The 20030-nt window shown below is 33.3% G+C and overlaps 1 protein-coding gene across 1 annotated transcript in view; it reads right to left on the minus strand.

Moving 5' to 3' along the window:
• Positions 1-7505: 7505 nt before the first annotated feature.
• LOC125858787 (protein trichome birefringence-like 33) overlaps positions 7506-20030 on the minus strand; it is a 40762-nt gene continuing 28237 nt past the window's right edge. Inside the window, exons 10-13 of the mRNA XM_049538588.1 lie at positions 10584-10755; positions 10304-10503; positions 10054-10215; positions 7506-7921 (exon numbers count right to left, since the gene is read on the minus strand). Coding sequence (XP_049394545.1) covers positions 7582-7921; positions 10054-10215; positions 10304-10503; positions 10584-10755 — 874 coding nt within the window. The 3' untranslated portion in view covers positions 7506-7581. The remainder of the gene's footprint in view (positions 7922-10053; positions 10216-10303; positions 10504-10583; positions 10756-20030) is intronic.

Here is a 20030-nt window from a genome sequence, read left to right on the forward strand (position 1 = left end):
TTTGAGGCATATGACAAAAATATGAACACCAATGAGAAGTGAAAAAGTAAAATTTCGCTATGTATTTCTAAAAGAAATGTTACGTGATATATAATCACCCTCACAGTGTTACCAAATAGTAAAGATGTGATGCTACACCTTGTTATTTTAGTTACTCTCAATCTTCTTGTTTCTATAATTAAATTAAAAAAAATATTAAGTATCATTTGTTTATTCAAGAATTATATATGAGGGTTAAGAATGTTAACTAAATAATTTAACAAATAATTTGTGTAATATCTGTTAGGCGAGCCCCGAGTGTTGGACGATGAGCGTGCTTAGGGCGTACAATCAAATGCTTAGGATGTAAGTCTTACAGTATTAAGTCTCACACTTGAGTTTTGAGGCGTTTTGCTAGAGCCCCACCCCGGAGTGAGCCCCAACAAAGTCTTTTAAAACACTGATCCAAATAAATTATCCATGGCTTGATCCAACCCAACCATTTAACTTGTTATTTAAAAAAAATGTTTAAGCACACATATTTTCTTTTTCTTAAAATGAAGTAGATGTCACTTTTATACACAATTTAAATTTAAATATCGGGTTAATCTGATTAACTTTCTTATATAACTGTTTAACTTCATTTTGTCAAAGTTTGAAAATTACTGACATCATTGATATAAGAATACTACCAAATGACGTAATTTTTTCAAATAAATATTATTTAAGAATCAATCACACCGTTGATGGGTGCTTCACTCAAAGTTAAAGGCAAAGAATCACAATAATTTTTAATTTTGAAAAAGACATAAATGCAAATGATTAAAAAAAAATATTGATACTTGATTGTAATAGCTTTCTCAATTAGTGTTAATTATCACTAAAACCACAATAGATAATTAAAATTGCATTGGTGTTAAGTGGTTTAGATCTCTCATTTGCATTAAGAATAATCAATTTTAACTTTGTAGAAGTAGCTAAACAACACATGAAAAGTTTTGAAAATATAAAATAAGACATAAATGCCAAAGTATTAGAAATAAATGATAAATTTCAAACAACTTTCTCGATTAGTATAAAATATCACTATTACCATAACAATAAAAGAAGATAATTTGCAATAATTAATTTAAAACACGCGTCTGTATAAACATTGCACGTTAGAAGTCATTCTCCTCTATATTTGACAAAACATTAATTTGAATTGCCGAAATTAAACATACGTTATTTTCAAGGAAGAGCTCAACAATTAAGAGTGCACTTATAAAAATGAGACACTGATTGATTCACTTTATTTCAGTTTCAAATTTTTCAAAAAATATCTAAGCGGTCAAGAGGCTTAAGGATAGTGGGGGCCGAATCAACTGGGTAATAGGCGATACTATTTTGCCTTTTCACTTAGTTCAAAATTTTAAGAGAATAGATCCATTTTTGCTTGTTAATTCTTACGATGAAAGACTTAGATTGGGTGATGGTGAGTTTGATTTTATTCCAATCTTATTTTATCCTTCTTTTTGTGCTCTTGTGTTCACCTATATGTTGATGATTTGATTTATATTTTCTTTTGATTTGTTTGCTTTTTCTTTTTTCTGTATTTGTAGCATTTCTAATAAATTTTGGCAAATTAATAACAAAATAGATAAATGCCTGATTTTTTTTCTTCTCTTTTTCCTTTTGTTTCGTTTATTCATTCGAGCATACGTGTGTTGAAATATATGAATAATCTCATTCAAATATAATAATTTATTGCAAGTGCTCATATCTCACGCAAACAATACAAACATATGTCTGACTCAACATGATTTAACAAATGTCTGTCTCCTTCTCTTGTATCAAAATTGATTCTTTTTCAAGTTCAGTTCAAGATTTTGAGTTGACAGTCACATATATATTTCAAATGTTTTAAGTCTTTGTTAAGTTAAATATAGGCTAGATCTAACTTAAGTTTTATATAAGTAAAGTATACATATGATTGAGAACAAAAAAGATCCTCCTTTTTTCATCCATAATTCATATTTTTTTTAGAAGGCCGCAGTATTTTTCTTCTTCAAGATTTCTATAATTTCATTTGTTTCTAACTTTAAATTTATCGGTGTTGAGGGAAGATCTTAGTTTGTGCAAGCATGAATTGTAACTTTAAATAATTGGTTGATCTTGATCTTGATCTTGTATGCAATTTTATAGTACATATTCAATATGCTGGAGTTACAAAAGAACGAGCAAAAGGATGCCAAGAAGAAAAAATCTGAAGAACGCAATGAAGACAAGTCTAAAAAGGATGCATTCAGTATGCTCGAATTACAGAAGAAAGAGAAAGAAGATGCCAAGAAGAAAAAATCCGAAGAACACAATAAATGCAAATCTAAAAGGGATACATTCAATATGCTCGAATTACAAAAGAAAGAGAAAGAGAGCGTCAAGAAGAAACAATTTGAAGAACATAATGAAGGTAAATCTAAAAAGGATCAAGAAAATCCTTTCAAAAAAACATTACCTAACAAAGAAAAACAAAAAACTATTCATGGTACGTAATTAATTTTACTACAATTGACTAATATTAATTACCCTTTTCCTTGTCCACTTTAAGAGAAGTGAGGATTAATTATTTCTTTTTAATTTTAATTTTTTCATTGAGTAATATTTTCTAAAATTAATTAAAGTATTAGTAGTCAAATATAGATTTTTAAAGTATCATTAATAAAATTTGTTTTATTATAAAAAATAAATACCTGACTAATATTTTTAAAGAAGAGTGCAAAATGCACTCTAGACAAGTAAAATGGAATCAAGGGAGCAGTTCGAAATCTTCAATGACAGAGGAGAAGGATGTAGACAATCATGTACAACAAAAAATACAAGAGAATGCAATGTTTAGTTCCAATATTATTGACCTCACCATTAAGGTAACTCATATTTACTTATTTTTCTTTATTCTTTTGTTTTCAATTTATGAATCATCTTTAATTAATATTGAAAGACTATAATTAGTTTCTATGACATTTTTCTTTCCCTATATATCTTTTCTACTATCAAATACAAGTTGTAATTATATGACTGATCACTCAATTATTCAATATGCTCGAATTACAAAAGCAAGAGAAAGAGGATGTTAAGAAGAAAAAATCTGAAGAACACGATGAAGGCAAATTTAAAAAGAATCAAGAAGACTCTTTCAAGAAGACATTATCTAACAAAGAAAGACGAAAAACTATTCATGGTACGTAATTAATTCTACATCTTACAATTGACTAATATTAATTACTCTTTTCCTTGTCCACTTTAAGAGATTAAGTGAGGATAAATTATTTTTTAAATTTTAATTATTTCATTGAGTAATATTTTCTAAAATTAATTAAAGTATTAGTAGTCAAATATAGATTTTTAAAGTATCATTAATGAGAATTGTTTTATTATAGTAAAATAATTACAATACTAATATTTTAAAGAAGAGTGCAAAATGCAATCTGGACAAGTAAAATGGAATCAAGGGAGCAGTTCGAAATACTCAATGACAGAGGGGAAGGATGTAGACAATCATGTACAACAAAAAATACGAGAGAATGCAATGTTTAGTTCCAATATTATTGACCTCACCATTAAGGTAACTCATGTCTACATACTTTCCTTTTTCTTTTGTTTTCAATTTATGAATCATCTTTAATTAATATTGAAAGACTATAATTAGTTTCTATGCCATTTTTCTTTTCCTATATATATTTTTCTACATTCAAAAACAAGTTGTGATTATATGATTGATCACTCAATTATTCAATATGCTCAAATTATGAAAGAAAGAGAAAGAGGATGCCAAGAAGAAAACATTTGAAGAACACAATGAAAGCAAATCTAAAAAGGATCAAGAAGACTCCCTTAAGAAGACATTACCTAACAAAGAAAAACAAAAAACTATTCATGGTACGTAATTAATTTTACATCTTATAACTGACTAATATTAATTATTCTTTTCCTTATCCTTTTTAAGAGATTAAGTGAGGATTACTTATTTATTTTTAATTTTAATTTTGTCATTGAGTAATATTTTCTAAAATTAATTAAAGTATTAGTAGTCAAATATAGATTTTTAAGGCATCATTAGTAAGAGTTGTTTTATTATAATAAAATAAATACTTAACTAATATTTTTTAAAGAAGAGTGCAAAATGCAATCTGGACAAGTAAAATGGAATCCGGGGAGCAGTTTGACATCTTTAATGACAAAGGGGAAGGATTTAGACAATCATCTACAACAAGAAATACGAGAGAATGCAATGTTTAGTTCCGATATTATTGACCTCACCATTAAGGTAACTCATATCACCTATTTTGCTTTTTTCTTTTGTTTTCAATTTATGAATCATCTTTGATATTGAAAGACTATAATTAATTTCTATGCCATTTTCTTTTTTTATATTTTCTTTCTACTCTCAGATACAAGTAATTATATGACTGATCACTCAACTTTTATCGTTAACATATTTCCATCTTCAGCTAGTGGACAAAAATAAAAAGAAAACTTATAAAAAGGTGACACAAAATGAAAGACTTGAAGAAAAGAAGGAAATCAAAAAGCAAAGGGAGCAAAGCGACTTTTTTGAGGAGAAAATACCTCAAAACCAACAACAACAACAAGAATGTGATATCAATGGTCTTAAATTTTATATCTCATAATTGACTAATTTCATCTTTTTCATCACTTATGAAATGTTTTGAGCCATATGTGTTTCATACCATCTCATTTAGTTATATATAATTTTTAGGTAAGCCTGAGCTCAATAGGGTTACATGTGAAGATAGTCTTTCGGATAATTTTGGTCGTATTTTAAAAGATAGCAATACCAATTATGGTTCAAAACTTTGGAGACGAGACGAAAAAGATGGAAATTATTGTATCATGAAAGGAATACCGAGAAGTATAAAATTCCGTTCCATCAATAATCTCTATAAGGTAATTCATATAAACCTGATGACTATCTTCTTATGTTAACATTAAGTATTTTCAACGAGCTTCTAGTATATTGTTCAACAATAGTTTGTTCCATCTTTACTTTTGATTCTTAAATATTTGAATAAACAAAAGTTCTTAGGCTTGTTTTGATCATCTCATCAAGTTTCTTCACATTTCACAGTGTACTAACAGAATCTCACCGGTTGACGATGAATATACTTGGAATCTTTCAAGTGATGAAGATTCAATCATGATTCTCTCGATAAAAGAAGAGCCAAGTATCATAACAGACGAAGATAATGTTGGTTGTAAGAGAAAATGGAGAGAAAATCAGAAAACCAATGGAGAAAAGGATGCTACAACTTCTTCTACCTAGTTTTAGAAATGCATTTTAATCATTTCTCTAATATTGAATTGTATCAATTTATTTACAATTTTAAATTTAAGTCGCCTTATAAACTCTGTTAATTACTTTTTCAGTTATTCTTTATCATTTACTAATTGCAAAGGTTTTTAAAAATATTCATTAGCAAGAATTGTGTAATAATATCTTAAGGAAAAAAAATCTAGTGAAATTTTAACAAGTAGAATTTGAGGAGGAGAAAATGTGCGCAGACTTTAGAGATACTGTTTCTGAGAAACCCTCAGCTCAAGTAAAGCAAATCAAAGTAGTACTTCAAAGAAAAAAATAGTGGAGAAAAATATGATAACTAATATCAAACAGTGTGGAGCATATATGCAAGGAACTATAACATCAACAACAAGTGCAATCTCCTAAATGTAGAAAACAACGATACCAAAAGCCAAAGACTACATGAATAGGTTAATACTATGATATATATGGTACTTTGTACTGTCATAAAGACACATGCATGAATAGGCTAGTACTAAGACAATGGTCAACTACCTACTAATCTTCTATCCTTATTTGTCTCACCCTATCTAAGTCCTCGATAAGCTGAAGATGGTCCATATCCTGGTAGGAACAATATCTCCCAGAGAGTAAATTTCTTTGATGATTGATGTGAACTTGGATATGCTTATCATATATAGACTCTCCATCCTTCATCCAAAAAAGTTCATATTGTCTATTTGGCATATCAATCTTAAATTTCTTGACCTAATTGATACTTTCATGAGCCATTTGTGGAGTATCCTAATTTGCTTAACAGTAAAGCACAATGAGATTTGATTGTACTTATTATGGCCAATTCGGCAAATTAGAATTTTCTTGGGTTTGGTATTATCTTGTATAACAAGCTTATTTTCATGCCATAGGATTTTTTTTCAAGGTTTTAATCTTATGATGAAAAGACATGCTCTGATTCCAATTGAAAGTAATTTCGCATCAACTATTAATCTTAAGGAATCAAGTTCCTTGAGTTCATCTAAATAATAAAGAAAAAAACACATAGTGTTACCGTGGAAAACCTCTTTTTTCAAATGAGTAAAACTCATGACCTACGATACATAGGATATCCAATCAAACTTCACTACAAAGTACCTCTTGCTTTAAAATCTAATGAAATGTTTCTTGTATTTGGAAATGTGGTAATAAAAAATATGTATATGGCATTTTAGGAATCAGTTGATCATTTAGGGGAATACAAAAAATGACTCGTTCTAGTTGCATTTGTAATTTCTCCTAACAAAGAGTAAATTCTTTAGATAGGTGAGAATTTGCCCTATAATATCATTTTTGTTTTTTTAGGACCATAATATTATCAAGCTATGCCTGTTTTCCTCAATGTGGCATGTCATCCTATTAGGAGAGATGAAACAAAATAATATTATAGGGAAAATTTTCAAACATGGTGCCTTATCTATAGAATTTACTCAAAAAGTAAGTGCAGAGATTATTTTCTTTTTTGTTTTTAAAGTAAACATTTTAGGAGGAACAATTTGATTTAGGAAGAAGAAATGAATAAGTGAAATTGTCTTGTAAGTGTCCCAACTCAATGTAAAAAAAATAAATAGGCGGAATAGTCGAGGAGATCGTTGTACTTATTTTGGATCATTGTTTCTGTCTTTGCACCCTCAATTTTGTCAATTGAACACTTAAATTTGAACAAAATAAAAATTTGAAACATCTCTGATCATCGACTATACTTATGTGGCATATATTTTGTTGATTTAGATGTAATGCGTGGTCTCACTTTTAAAAGCTAGTTGATGCAATGGATTTGGTTTAAATAATTAAATAACACGAAAAACTTTTTTTTTTAAAATCAACAAGAAATCGATATGTATCTATGGAGTGTACATACATAAAGCGCACAGCACTTTTACCCCTCCCTCTTTTTCCACTGCAACTCGCCATACTCTGTTCTGATGGTGTCAAATGGAGGTTACAGATGTTGACGGAGAACTGGCCGTCAATGGTTTGATAATAAGTACAAAGATCTCTCAAACCATTTCGACTAAAAAAGTAAGTAATGTGAATTATCTCCTTAGATGTCATTCCAAAATGAAGAAAGCCTAAAACTACTTCCCCTGTATTTTCAAAAGCCAATTCAAAATTTGTGGATTTTTCAATTTATGTATATGCTAAAATAAAATTCCCACTCACATTCATTATTCATACATCTAGTTATATTTTTACTCTCATCCTCCTCCACAATCATGTTACGTTAAAGGTTTTCGATACATTTTCAAATGTCATGGATAAAAAAGCTTCGCGAATAAAAGTTCATTCCATGTATCTTGAAGGCCAGGCAAACACCAATGTGTACAATCAGCATAGCTAACAGGGTTTGCTAGTTGCTCTAGTGTTAATGGATTCCATTGCTTCTTGTAAATTGATGTGTGTGCATCTTTCCTATAACTTGATAGTTGTGTTATGTTGAGAAACGTTATGGCCACTTCTGATTTACTAAACACTTCTCTTATCACTTGCATTACGTTTTTGCTACAATCTGATCCCCAGTAACTTGAATCTTCTATCATCTTTGTTTCATTATAACAATTTCTGTCTGCTTCCCCTCCCCAATCCATGCTTCTGCCAAATTGACAAAGATATACCGTTATACTTGAAGCCAAATTTTACAATATTATGTGATGTTAATTATGACTGCAACATATGCTTAATTTGTTAAACCAACACCAACAATAACAATTACAAGGGTAATATCTACGAAAGGAGTTAAGGGAGGATAGAATGTATGCAAACATTATCTTATATTGAAAGGTAGATAGATTGTTTCTAATAGACCCTCAACTCAAGAAAAAGTACATCAATACAGATGGAAAATGAAATAAGTGAAGTGAAACGATCATGACAAAATAATATTTAGAAAATATTATTAAACATTCTGTAAAAAAAGACCGGTAACAACACGTTTCTCAATGCCTTCTTATTTACAAAGATCAATAAAATCTGATTTTAAATACTCTCCACATTTGTGATCTAATCTTCAAACTTAATTTATTTTCAACTTTTACTTTATATGTTTTGAAGTCTCAAATATCTTATCTTTTATTTTTAATATAAAAAGACATACGTATACCTTGATTAATCAATGAAAGTGATAAAATACGGACGGATTTGGCTCATCTCCATTACACCTTCTCTCCATTTTCTCAAGTGCATATTTAGATAAATGACACGTGTCATATTAATAATATAAAGGTCTAGATTAAATTAGGAAACACTCACCAACTTTTTGTTAGAGAACACTCAGGTAAGAAAATAAGGAAAACACTCACCAACTTTGGTAAGAAAATTTTCGTCTTCCACTAGTTTTGACTCATTTATATCATCAAGCTAATTATATTTTCTGATTTCTTGTTGATATAATTTTAATTTTATTTAAGAATTTAATCAATTGAAATAAAAATATCCTTAATAAAAAAAAAAACATAGAAGATACAAAATACACAAAAATAACTCGAGATAATTTCTAAAAATTTAGTATTAAAAAAAAAATTAGATCATATTTTCTAAATTAATTTTAACATATAGCATTATATTTTTTTTATTGTAATCTTGTAAACTACCTTTGACAGAAAAAAAAAATCTAAGTATTTTATTTAGTAAAAAGATGAGTATTCGGCAAGTAACTTACGCCAAAAATGAAAAGAAATTGGACAGGAAAGAAGATATTGTATAATAGTAATTGTAGAGTTTCTTACAAACTTGATGTTATGAGCAAAGTTTCTCACTAACTTGATGCTATGATTAGAGTTTCAAAATTCTATATGTTTTTTTCTACTACACCATTTTGTTGTGGTGTACAAGTAGTCAATGATTTGAAAAAGAATTCACTATCTAATGGTGCAAGTCCAAAAGACACTATTATTGATGCATATTACTAGATTGATGTCTCTAATTTTTCAAATTAAAATTTCTTAAAACAAGTGGGGAAATGTTAGGAGGATTAATGTTTCAATTAATTTTGAAACAGTTGATCAAATAAAAGTTTTCTGAATTTCAAAAGAAATGAACGCGAATTGAAAATTAATTGTTCACTTAGTTTTTTACGTTTTTGGTTCCTGGAAGATACTTTGTGTAATATTCATGAACCTATTAATAAGTCTTTTTTAATGAAAACTTAATCCGTTCAAAAAAGATTGTCTCATAAATAGTGTTTCTTTTCTTTAAAAAGGCAATCACTTAAAAACACCATCCATTGAAAACATTTGAGAGACATTAATCAAAAGGTGAAATCACCAATTCGAGAATAGAAGAGCAACATTCTTGAATGCTCTACTTGTTTTGTGGCTTAATTGAATCCCTAAGATAGAGTTACTATTTATTCTTCTGTTCGCTCCATGAGAGACTCCAACTATCTATACATGCCTCTAAGTCAAGTAAGTTTTATTTTGAATTCTCTGTACTATTATCATTCTTGTTCTAACAAAAACTACAAGAGAAAAGTACTATGACTACAATTATGAAATGATAAGCGAGACAACATTCTACTACCTACTAACCTTCTATCCTAATTTGCTAGACCAACTGGTAACTATTGGATCAATCAAATTGTCTTTTCTATTTTGCTTTTCTAAATCATTTATTCAATCAAACTATATATGATCATCGAATCCTGCATACTTTTCTCCCTTGAAAAATAAGATCAAACAAAGAACAGAGAATAAGGGGAGATGTAAGTATTTGTAATAGATACTCACTTGTAATGAGAAGGTGACATGCTGGTGAAAAATACTCTGGTTTTATTTGAATCCATATTTTTCTTCAACCATCTCACCATACTCTTCATTGTCATGCGATACGCGTCTTCTGTAGACACTTCAACTATGTCTTTCACTTCATCCTTGAAAGACCCTTTTTGCCTTCATCAATTAAACACCGTTATATTCTCACATGTACAACTTCAACACCTAAAAGGAAAAAGAGCAAGTTTGATCCCGAGAAAATTACAAAATCTTGAACGGCATGCCAGTCATCCACCATAAGTAAGTGTTGAACACAATTATGTCAGCTCCTCTCCACTTTTTTCCGTGCTTATTTATTGAACTTTTCCGAACAACTCTATCAGTAATTCTATGTATGACTGCATCATCAGCATTTGATTCCAGCAGAAATGGTGCCCAGTAATATTCGATTCGTGCATTGTAATCCTGGAATATTAAAAGATCGTCATATCAATGTGTTCATAGTATGTATCGTTAAATTGAACGTGCTTGTAAATTGTAAATACCTTAGCAGTGAAAACAGTGAGGGAACCAAAAGTTTCCATGGATTTGGCATTCTCAGGAAGGTGTTGATGAAGAAGGCAAACCATGGAAACAAATTGTCCTCTGTTTAAGGAATCACCAACGAATAACATCCTCTTTCCTCTAAGGCTTTCCAGCATTAGTGTCGCATTGAAACTGCCATTAAAATGTCAAGAAATTAAGGCACATTGTTATCAAAACTAGTAACCTCATCCCTCATTGTTGTAAGAATTAAGAAATAAATCATACATTCAATTTTACCTGTCCACTCTCACTTTGCCTTTTTTTTTAAAAAAAATAATAATTGATATGAGTATTTTATATAAGATCTTGAAAAATAATTCAAGTAATAAATAATTAATGTTCATGCTAATGAAAAAATTATTTGTTTCTTGATATATTATAAATTAATGGACAAATAAAATTGAACCTCAATCAATGTCTACGGCATTTTGGTAACGGTAGATAGAACAGTTGAACTAAAAAACAAAATAATTACTATTTTATCCGTTGTCAGCCACTAATACAGTTTCGGTCGAATCCTTATAATTTAAAGAGAAACAAATAAACCAGTCCAACTTAATTAATACTACTACTAGTTAATTAATATATAGCGGTGGTGTTTGGATTACTTATACACTCTGTACTTATATTAGAGTCGGACTAAATTTGAATTCACGTTGTTAAGTCTCACATTGGAGATAAAATGCTCTCTATCAAAGATGACTTCGTACACCAACAGAAGGAATACTTACCACTTCATCACAATCCTGATTGATTACGAGGCAATGTATATTGGTGAGGGCATTAGGAATTGATTTGAGTATTATAGATACCTTGGAATAGAGCAAGAATGAGGTTGCCATCTCCAATATAGATAATCGTTATCTGGGCGGCCATGTTGTTGGCATGTTAACTGTGGTTGTATATAAGGACAATCCTCTGTATATAACGGCCGGCTCTTGCTGTCCCAAACCCAACTTCCGCTGAAAACGTCGCAGCCTTCTTCTCTCTCTCCAATTGCAAATGCCAACTTCTCCTTCCTCCTCTCTACCACAACAATGAGAAATCGTGTAAGCCAAAGTTATCAAAAGGAACAAAAAAAAATAAAAAAAATTGTGTGTACTCACTGATTATTCTTGAGATGGAATTGAAATTAGAGCCGGAAAGTTTGGGATGAGATTGGGTAAAAATGAAAGAAAAGACTTCACTATAAAGAATAATGATGATAAAAAAGATGATTAAAGCTAATAAAGTTGATAGAAAAGGAGCTTTTCTCTGAAGAGAAGAGGGAGAAGAAGGAGATGATTTCATTTCTCTCTCGAGTTTTTTGATGGTTGGTTCTGCTCCCTTTTCATGTGATTTTAGTTTAGGGGTAAAGTCGTCTAAATAAGTTTGTTTTTTTTAAAAAATATTTACAAAAATCAAAAACTGAAAAGTGAATATTCCCAACTTATTTTTAACTTTTAACTAAAAAAGAGCCCATCAAAACACTCCTGACCTCTAAATTTGAAGGGTCTCATTTCTTAGCAATGATAAACTTATTTTTAAATATATTTATGAAAGTTGTGTACTGCAAGTCTGCAATTCAAAAGTCATTATTTTTTTCTTATTAAATTTCAAACTCTGTGTTAAATGAAAATTAGATAAATAAATTAAAAGGAAGAAAATCCTATTATAGAAAAAGTTATTGTTTTTCATATAAAACAAAGATACAACTTTACATCTCAAAATAATCTTTTAAGAAATATATTATCTCCCATGTTAAAAGAAATTTAATGTTTCTATATTTGATATAGGAATTTTTATTAAAATAATAAATTTGAAATCATGTGAGTTGTTTGTGTGAAGTATGGAACATTGTCCTGTTCCTAACCCATGTTTTTATGTGGAGGGTGGAACATTCGTCTTGTTCCGAATAATATCATGTTAGGCGGAGGAAAAGAAAAAATATTTGTTTAGTGAGAGTATATATTTTAAAATATATTCACATAATATTTTGTCATAAGTGGTGAATTAAAATTTTAAAATGTTTGGTAAAAATTTCTAGACTTATTATTGATAAAAAAAATCAAAAATATTATTAACAAATATACAGGTTTTGAAGGAATTGTTTTCCCAGAGGTTCTATTTCAACAAATGCGGTTGTTATATTACTCAAAAAGAACTAGATAATTGTTACATAGAGATAATTTTATTAAAAAACGTAGTGTTATACTTATTATAAAGGTAAGAATAATGGTGTGTATCAGTCGGTTCGGTTTTAAGTATTATCGGTTCAGTTTATCGATTTTTAAATATGCTAAACCGATAACCAAACCAATAAAATATTTTTTTATCGGTTTTCGGTTTATTGGTTTTTTTTCTATAACGGTTCGATTTAACCAATAAGAAAATGCTTTCAAAACAAATATATGACTTGTCTAATAATTTGACGCGAAATAAAAAAGAAAGAAATCAAATTACTCATTGAGTGCAAAATTTCTGCTTAGTGTAGTAAAAGTATATCAAATACTCACAATTCACAACCGTAGTCGTTGTCTAACCCTTGTCGTTGTTCTTGCAAACCATAGCCATCGCCGTTCTTAGTTCTTTAGGTTTTGACGTAGTGAACCTAAAGACTAAAGTAATACTAAAATCTAAAGGGTAAATGCATATAGCAAAGTTAAGTAGTTTAATTGCGTCGTTCTTAGTTCTTTAGGTTTTGACGTAGTGAACCTAAAGACTAAAGTAATACTAAAATCTAAAGGGTAAATGCAGATAGCAAAGTTAAGTAGTTTTAATTGTGTATGATCCTTATAGCTATTGTCACCCCCCGAAGCTACCCCTTGAAGTAAACAAGGGACTTAGGATCACGAGTGACTCCAAGCTAACCCTGCTGGCATATCATAAGCATACTAAGATAAACTGAAATGAGAAATACTGTGTGAAAGCTTAAAACATGATATAAACTGAAATGGGGAATACCCAATACTATCTGAATATATAAACTGAGAGTTTAATGACAACTGGAATATCAAACTCCATGCTAAAACTAAATATAACTATGTCTGAATGAAAGCGTCTAACTGACTAGAGATGCTGGGACATGCCCCCAGCTAACTTTAGTAAAACTGAAATTCAAAGACTGAAAGTAAAAGGAAACATGTATATCGTCCTCGAAGAATGAGGACTCACCACTGATACAGCTGAACTGGAGATCGGGAACCGATCTATGCGTGATCTGAGTGCTGAGGACCTAAACCTACATTACGAGAAGATGTAGCGCAGAGTATGCGTCAGTACTTAAAAGTACTGAGCATGCATGATAGAATAAAGCTGAACAACATATACATAACTAAAATAAAACATATTGATCAATAATGTAAGATGAACATGAAGAATATACTGAACATGAACTAAACTGAATGCAATAACCAATTTCATAACATACTGAAACTGAAATATAACTGGTAACCTGGTCAATGCACTAGAATCTGACTTTGGGAGCTACTAATAACCGACATAAAACCACGTCAGCTAAATGTGGAGTCTGATGTATCGCCCCATCGAGAGGACCCAATATACCTTGCCAAGGATATAGAGGCATAACTGGCATGATTACTAAATTTGATGCCTACAAATGGGACTTAACCTATGGGGCACGTAGTTCTGAGACTATGAGGGTGACTGACCCTAGTCCAAATCGGTATTAAGCCTACTCCCAATAGAATGTATAAAATTCAACATAGCTGAAATAACTAGATAGCTCGAGATTCTGACATTCTCACTAAAAATGCAACATTAAGTAATGATAATGAAACATTTGAAAACTGATGCATGTATATCTGTCTAAACTGGCCTAGCCAGTGTAATTCATGAACTAAACGAATCAACACATCTACGGTTTTTGATTTCATGCAAGAAATTAAGCAATATTGTTACGAAATCATAATAATCTAATTTGGAGTATTCAAACAGCTAAATTACAATGATTATTTGAAGTTCTATAAACCCTAGGTCTAACAAATATTTAGGGAATCAAGATTCTGACTGAAATCTAGGGACCTAGTGGATGACAGAAATCCATCAGTGAAATCCCACATACCTAGTGACAAATTCCACAGAGAAATCTTTCCATTCGAGGGCTGGAACTGAGGGAAATATCTTCTAGTTCTTAAGGGGTTTGGTCGATGCTCTCTCTTTTATTTTTCTTGGTCTGATCAATTTCTTTGAGAATGAATTGGTTAGGGTAATACTGATTAAGTTACTAGGCTTAAACTGACCAAAACGACATAGTTTAGGTGTCTAACGTATAAGGGAAAAGACCAAATGACCCTTGACTTAAATCTGTCGGGGCTAATTGACGGGCCTAACCGACGGACTGTCGACTGACCTATGGTCCGTCCTAGTCATTCGTCGACTGGCTTCAGAGAGGAATTCTAGGGGTTTTGATCCACGGACCAGGACCACAACCCATGGTCTGACATACGATTCGTAGGTCCGGCCGTGGGTCGACCCCTAGAAAAATTTTCCTGGGTTTCTGGGGAGGGGCTGCAGGTGGTCAACCACGGACCCCTCCTACGGTCTGTGGGTTACCCTACGGTCTGTAGGTGGCCCCGTTGGTGGCACCTGCAACTTTTGAAATTTCTGCATTCTAGTCTTCCTTGCATACAAGGTGTTACATTATCTCCTCCTTGGGAACATTTATCCTCGAATGAAGACTAAAGTAGCTGAATGGAGGGAAAAAGCTGCAAACCCTACCACTAAGTACTGAATCTGAAATCTAATTGAACTAAGTTCCAAGAGCATGAAAATACGTTGAAAATGCAAGTATAACTGAAGGAACATGATACTAAGACTGAATTTACGCATGAGTAACTGAAAAACTGGAGATGAACTATTACCTCAAGCTGGAATGGAATCAGAGGGAAAAATATGAGGATACTTGGCCTTCATGGCTGCTTCTGCTTCCCAAGTAGCTCCTTCTACTGACTAATTCCTCCCCAAAACCTTAACTGAAGCGACCTCTTTGTTTCTCAACCTTTAAACCTGATGATAAAAAATTTCAACTGGCACATCTTCATAAGTGAGACTATCCTTTACAGCCACACTTTCCAATGGTACTATGGATGTTGGATCACCCACACACTTCTACAACAATGAAATGTGAAAGACTGGATGCACCGCTGCTCGTTCTACTGGCAACTTTAACTCATAAGCCACTTTTCCAACCCTTTCCAAGATTTTGTAAGGACCTACCTATCTCGGACTGAGCTTCCCATTCTTGCTAAATCTCATCACCCCCGTCATAGGTGACACTTTCAGGAAAACCCAATCATTTATCTCAAATTCTATGTTCCTTCTCCTCACATCTGCATAGGACTTTTGGCGACTCTGGATGTCTTAAGTCTATCTCTGATGAGCTGCACTTTTTCCACAGCATCATGAATCGAATCTGGCCCTATCAAGGCTGCTTCACCTACTTCAAACCAACCAACTGGAGATCTGCACCTACGCCCATACAATTCCTCATAATGGGCCACCTGAATGCTGGAATGGCAGCTATTATTGTAGGAAAACTCTATAAGAGGAAGGTGATCATCCCAACTCTAAGGTCTGAATGGTACACTCTGCCTGTCCATCCGTTTGTGGATGCAATACTGTGTTGAGGTTAACCTGGGTACCAAGACCTTTATAAAACAATTTCTAGAAATATGAGGTAAAATGAGGACCTTTATCTGAGATGATAGACAAAGGGACCTCATGCAACCTGACTATCTCATTAATGTAAAGCTTGGAGTAGTCCTCCGCCAAATTTGTAGTCTTTACAGCAAAAAACTGAGCGAACTTAGTAATTATGTCTACTATTACCCAAATGGAATCATTTTGTCTGCGAGTATGAGGTAAACCTGTAATAAAGTCCATGTTGATCACTTCCCACTTCCACGTAGGAATGTTAATCTCTTAAGTCATACCTCCTGGATTATGGTGTTCTACTTTCACCGGTTGACAATTAGGGAACTTAGCCACAAAATATGCTCTATCCCTTGCCATGCCATTCCACTAAAAGACTTCCCGCAGATCATGGTACATCTTGGTGGCACCTGGATGAATAGAATACCTGGAGTTATGGGCTTCTGTAAGGATTTGTTGTCTCAACTCACCTACCTTAGGAACACATAAATGACCCTGGTAGCGAAGCACACCATCTTCCCCTTGGGAGAAAACCTCAACTTTCTATTGAAAAACTGCACCCTTCAATTGAAGCAGTATAAGATCACTGTCTTGTTTTTCCTTAACCTCTGCTACCAATGAATATTTTGACCCATTTTGAATTGTTACACCACCATCTGATATGCTCATAAGGCAAACCCATAAACGAGCAAGCCGGTGAACATCCTTTGCTAATTCCTTCATTTCTTCATGAACATGTGCTACACTACCCATAGATAGTCTGCTAAGAGCATCTGCTACTACATTGGCCTTACCAGGATAGTAAAGCACATTCATATCATAGTCTTTGGTAAACTCAAGCCATCTCCTATGGCGAAGATTTAACTCTTTCTGGGTGAACACATACTGAAGGCTCTTATGGTCTGTGAACACACCTACGTGAATACCATACAAGTAATGTCTCCAAATCTTTAGGGCAATTACTACGGCTGCAAGCTCAAGGTCATGATTCGGATAATTCTTCTCATGCACCTTAAGCATTGTAGAAGCATAAGCTATAACCTCACCTCGCTGCATCAACACACAACCTAGGCTGACTCTGGATGCATCGCAATAGATCACATAACCGTCTGAACCATCTGGTAGAGTCAAAACAGGAGTTGTAGTCAACCTAGTTTTCAATTCTGAGAAGATCTTCTTACAATCATCTGACCACTGAAACTTAACATTTTTCTGGGTCAACTTAGTCAATGCAGAAGATATGGATGAAACTCCTTACATGAACCTTCTGTAATATCCAGCTAAACCCAAGAAACTTCTGATATCTATAGGAGATGTAGGTCTGGGCCATTGCTTCACTGCCTCTATTTTCTGACAATCCACTCGGATCGCTTCGCTAGACACAATATGCCTAAGGAAAGCAATTGATTGCAACCAAAACTCACATTTGCTGAACTTAGCGGATAATTGGCGATCTTTGAGAGTTTGCAAGACAACCCTCAAATGAGTCGCATGTTCTTCCTCATTCCTAGAGTAAATGAGGATATCATCAATAAAGACGATAACGAACAAGTCCAAATACTACTTGAACTACCTATTCATCAAGTCCATCAAAGCTACAGGAGCATTGGTTAGTCCAAATGACATAACTACAAATTTATAATTACTATACCGAGTTCTGAAGGCTGTTTTCGGAATGTCACTATCTCTGACTCTGAGCTGATGATAACCGAACCTAAGGTCTATTTTCAAAAAATGACTAGCACCCTGAAGTTGGTCGAACAATTCATCAATCCTGGGGATAGGGTACTTATTATTGATTGTGACATTGTTCAACTGTCGATAGTCAATGCACATCCTGAGAGACTCATCTTTCTTTTTCACGAACAATATTGGTGCACCCCATGGGGAAATACTGGGTCTGATGAAGCGCTTATCTAGAAGGTCTTTTAACTGCTCTTTCAATTTCTTAAGCTCTGCTGGAGCCATTCTGTAAGGAGAAATAGAAATAGGCTGGGTATCTGGAAGAAGATCAATTCCAAAGTCGATTTCCCTTTCGGTAGAAACTTCGGGAATATCTTCTAGAACTGACTCAAGAGTTGGGGTTTCAGAGTTGGAATCCTTAAGCCGAACTAGATGATAGAGATACCCCTTGGAAATCATCTTTATGGCCTTAAAGTAGGAAATGAATCGACCATAGGCACTGAGCTACTACCCTTTCATTCTAAGACTGGTTCGCTTGGAAATTGAAAAAATGAACGATCCTAGTTCTACAATCAACTGAGGCATAACATGAATGTAACCAATTCATGCCTAGAATGACATCAAAGTCTACCATTTCTAACTCTACAAGATCTGTTGAGGTGATTTTCTGAGAGACTGTGACTGGGCAATTTCTGTATATCCGTCTAGCTATAACTGGGTCACCAACTGGAGTAAAGACTAAGAAGGTTTCTGAGAGAGTTTTTGGACTAACACCGAATTTTACTGCTATAGACGGAGTTACAAAGGAACGAGTATACCCTGGATCTAATAAAGCGTAAACATCTAAATGAAAGACTCGCAGCGTACAAGTAACCACATTAGGAGAATCTTCCTGGTCCTGGCGAGCCTGGAGAGCATACAACTTATTCTGGCGTTGACCGCTACTTGTACTAGATGTAGTACCCTGCTGAGTCGGGTGACCTACTGGTGCTGCTGAAGCTGTAGACTGAGCCCTACTAGTGTTAACTCCTTGTCCCTATTTAGAAGAAGGGCAATCCCTCAACCTGTGACCAGTCTGACCACACCCAAAACATCTATCCTTCCCTGCAAGACACTTGCCCGGATGGTTCTTACCACACTTTGGACAAGTTGGGTAGGTTATGATACCTGAAACACTCCTCTAAGAATTAGAGCCTGATGCCCTACCTTTCTGATCCTGCCGAAACTTGGGGATGGAGCACTAGATGATGAAGATGTTGGAGCTGAAGAGTTCTGCTGAAACTGCGAGCCATTTCCACCACCCAATTTCTGATGAGAGTACTCATAATTCCCTATTCTAGCCTTCTTGTTGTCCTTAACCTGTTCTCTAAGCTTATCTCTCTCAACCTACTGAGCATGATTCATAAGCCTAGAGATACTCATATCCTCCAACAACATAGCATTTCTTCACTCTGTCTTCACCAAGTCAGATACCCCAAATAGGAACTTACTCATTTGTGCCCTGGAATCGGCAACCATATGTGGAGCATACCTGGAGAGTTGGGTGAACTTAAGTTCGTACTCTTAGACTAACATAGAACCTTGCCTCAAATTCATGAACTCCTGAGCTTTAGCCTCTCTCAACTCTCTTGAAAAGAACCTGTCCAAAAAAGCTCCGGTAAAACACTCCCAAGTCACAGGAACTACATTCTCACCCCTGTTTTCCTTCCATTGAGTGAACCAAATGTGAGCTACATCCTTGAGCTGGTAGGACGCCAACTCTACCCTATCATTTCCAATTACTTGCATCACTCCAAAGATCTTTTTGACCTCATCAATAAAATTATGGGGTCCTCACCAACTTGCGACCCTAGAAACACAGGTGGATTCATCCTAACAAAATCACGGACCCTAGCTGCCATTGATCCACCATTACCATTAGTAGGAACTGGAACACGTTGATTGTTCTAGTTGGCTACACTCTGAGCCAAAAGCTAAATGGCATTTCAAAACTCTGCATTCGAAACCTCATGGTCTAGGGCTAGAGGAACTACGTCAGCATTGTGGGCATTAACATTCCTTGCGTAAGGTCT

Source organism: Solanum stenotomum, chromosome 3 (genome assembly GCF_019186545.1).
Source record: "Solanum stenotomum isolate F172 chromosome 3, ASM1918654v1, whole genome shotgun sequence".
In the NCBI taxonomy this organism is placed as follows: Eukaryota; Viridiplantae; Streptophyta; class Magnoliopsida; order Solanales; family Solanaceae; genus Solanum; species Solanum stenotomum.